General features: G+C 38.7%; 1 protein-coding gene across 1 annotated transcript in view; it reads right to left on the bottom strand.

Annotated features, from left to right (window-relative positions):
* Positions 1 to 2,776, bottom strand: part of LOC107737802 (F-box/LRR-repeat protein 3) — an 8,530-nt gene that overhangs the window by 1,705 nt on the left and 4,049 nt on the right. The window contains 1 exon segment of the mRNA XM_074560169.1: positions 536 to 707. Coding sequence (XP_074416270.1) covers positions 536 to 707 — 172 coding nt within the window.

Below are 2,776 nucleotides of genomic sequence, written 5' to 3'. Positions count from 1 at the left end.
TCAGTGGGTGTTGCATTGCTTCAGTCCAAAAGAAGTTAAATAAAAAGCGCCTATGCATAAAAAAAAGTGTCTCACACGGCTCCGGGGGGTGAACAAAGGCCTCCTGTAGCGAATCGATGCGTTTTTGTAAGAAAAATATCCATATTCAAAACGTAATGATCACTTTAATGTAGCTTGCGCTCACTGTTGTAAACGGAAGCAGTTCCGGGGGAATTATGTATGAGGTCAGCTTTGCGCATGCGCCGCTCTGAAGTGACGCACGCGGAGAGATCGAAATAAAACAACGGTCACTAATTAGAAGTACAAAACGAGGATTTGTAAAGAAGAATGTCGGAGGATTTCGATATAAGCCAAGAGGAGACTGGTTTTCCTTTGCTAAAGTAAGGAAACTTTGCTTCTTTTGATCCTGTAAACAAACGTTGGTTTTCACGAGACTCACCGGCGCATGCGCAACGCTGACCTCATACGTCATCCGCCCGGAGCTGCTTCTGTGTACATATTAGATCTGGCGTGACTCAGACGGTGATGCACCTACCTGCAGGAGACACATGAGGACAGCTACTCATCTTCAGCAGCTTGAGCGTGTCACTGTTGATGGCCACCAGTACCTTCAGGGAAGGGTCATCAACCAGTGTGTCATCAATTTTTATAGAGGATAGAGACTTGGAATTCACAAACACCACCGTCAGAGCTGAGACAAAGTGTGACTGAGAACAGAGCAGACAAGACAGGCAAAGTCAGAGCCGCGGGCTCCTCATACCCTTTACATCAAGCGTTATTTCATTATTTCAGAGGCTATGCTGCTGTTTGTATTGTGGGCATGCTGGTTCATTTTCAAACAAGGCCAGAACTATAAACATAAAACCACAAACGTATCTTTAAATATAATACTTATACCATTTATTAAAACAAAATCACAATTGAGTTTAAGCATTTTTACACTGCTTCAAAAAACTACAATAATGTAAAGGATTTTAAAAAGTCTTGTTTAAAGGGACAGTTCACCCAAAAATGAAAATGTGCTGTTAATTTATTCACCCTCAGACCATCCAAGATGTGACTTTTTCCTTCAGCAGAAGATTTTTAGCTGAAACCGTGGTCCTTGGTGATTCATAAAATGCAAGTTTTTGAGAATAAAAAAAGCATATCAAGGAACACAAAATTAGTGGCTCCTGGCGATATATTGAGGTCTTATGAAGCGAAACGATTGGTCTGTGCAAGAAACTGAACATTATTTACAACATTATTACCTGTAATCCAGAGCCTCAGACAAATGGGAATCTCATTATTTCAGAGGCTATGCTGCTGTTTGTATTGTGGGCATGCTGGTTCATTTTCAAACAAGGCCAGAACTATAAACATAAAACCACAAACGTATCTTTAAATATAATACTTATACCATTTATTAAAACAAAATCACAATTGAGTTTAAGCATTTTTACACTGCTTCAAAAAACTACAATAATGTAAAGGATTTTAAAAAGTCTTGTTTAAAGGGACAGTTCACCCAAAAATGAAAATGTGCTGTTAATTTATTCACCCTCAGACCATCCAAGATGTGACTTTTTCCTTCAGCAGAAGATTTTTAGCTGAAACCGTGGTCCTTGACTAGTCTTCATCAGCTCACCTTTTTACAGAAACAATGAGGAAACCATAAAAATCTTCATTCAAGCTCTCGGTTCATATGCATGTGAATATCAGCGGCTCGTCGGTCTTCGGTCCGAGTCGAACTGTTTCCTCAGTTCAGTGTCTGTTGGAGGAACTGAAGCGCTGAATGATTCATTCATCACAGGATCAGATACGCCGCTATTTCTGTTCATTCCCAGTCGCAGTGACTGTCAGGCGTCTGTTAGTGAGTTTTGATTGAGTAACTTGTAGAACTTGTTGTGAACTGATTAAACTAGTTTACCAAAAAGAACCGGTTCAAAAGAATGATTCGCTCATGAACCAGACATCACTCTGGACCGTTTGCCCGAGGCTCTGGATTTCAGGTAATAATGTTGTAAATAATGTTCAGTTTCTTGCACAGACTGATCATTTCGCTTCATAAGACCTCAATATATCGCCAGGAGCCAGAGATTCATTTTGTGTTCATATGCTTTTTTACTCTCAAATACGGGCAGACGCTGACTTGCATTTTATGAATCACAAGGACCACGGTTTCAGCTAAAAATCTTCTTTACTCTTCTACTGAAGAAAAAAACTCACCTACATCTTGGATGGCCTGAGAGTGAGTAAATAACAGCACATTTACATTTTTGGGTGAACTATCCTTTTAAAGCATTAAAAGACATGAACCAAGCCAACCAGCTACGAGGTGAATCACAACTTTGAAGCAAAAAATATTTGAAAATCAGACAAAAACACAAAGGTACAAAACTGTGCACTTGACAGCTTTAATGACAGAAAGAACTACAATCCCATGAAGCATTACAAATGACCTAATTAAATAATGACAATAACTATAAAAACGGTAGAGAAAACTATTAAAGTTGTTGATTATATCTATTGAAACCATATATTTTACTTGTATTGCAAAATATGCAAATATATAAAACAGTTAAGTATAACAAGACTCATTATGTCAGTTGCAGTGCATCATGGGAGTGGGTGGAATTATCTGTAGAGCATCATGGGTAATGTAGTTTTTCACCATAAATTCAGCTGTTAAACTAGGGATGGGCGATACCACTTATTTTGTTTTCGATACGATACCGATACTTTTAAAGGCCAGTATCGTCGATATTGATACCGATACCATACTTCTAAACTGAAC

The sequence above is a fragment of the Sinocyclocheilus rhinocerous genome, unplaced genomic scaffold (genome assembly GCF_001515625.1).
Source record: "Sinocyclocheilus rhinocerous isolate Xijiao unplaced genomic scaffold, SAMN03320098_v1.1 scaffold1696, whole genome shotgun sequence".
In the NCBI taxonomy this organism is placed as follows: Eukaryota; Metazoa; Chordata; class Actinopteri; order Cypriniformes; family Cyprinidae; genus Sinocyclocheilus; species Sinocyclocheilus rhinocerous.
The sequence above is the reverse complement of the archived record's forward strand: the minus strand, read 5'-3'. Positions and strand labels throughout refer to the sequence as shown.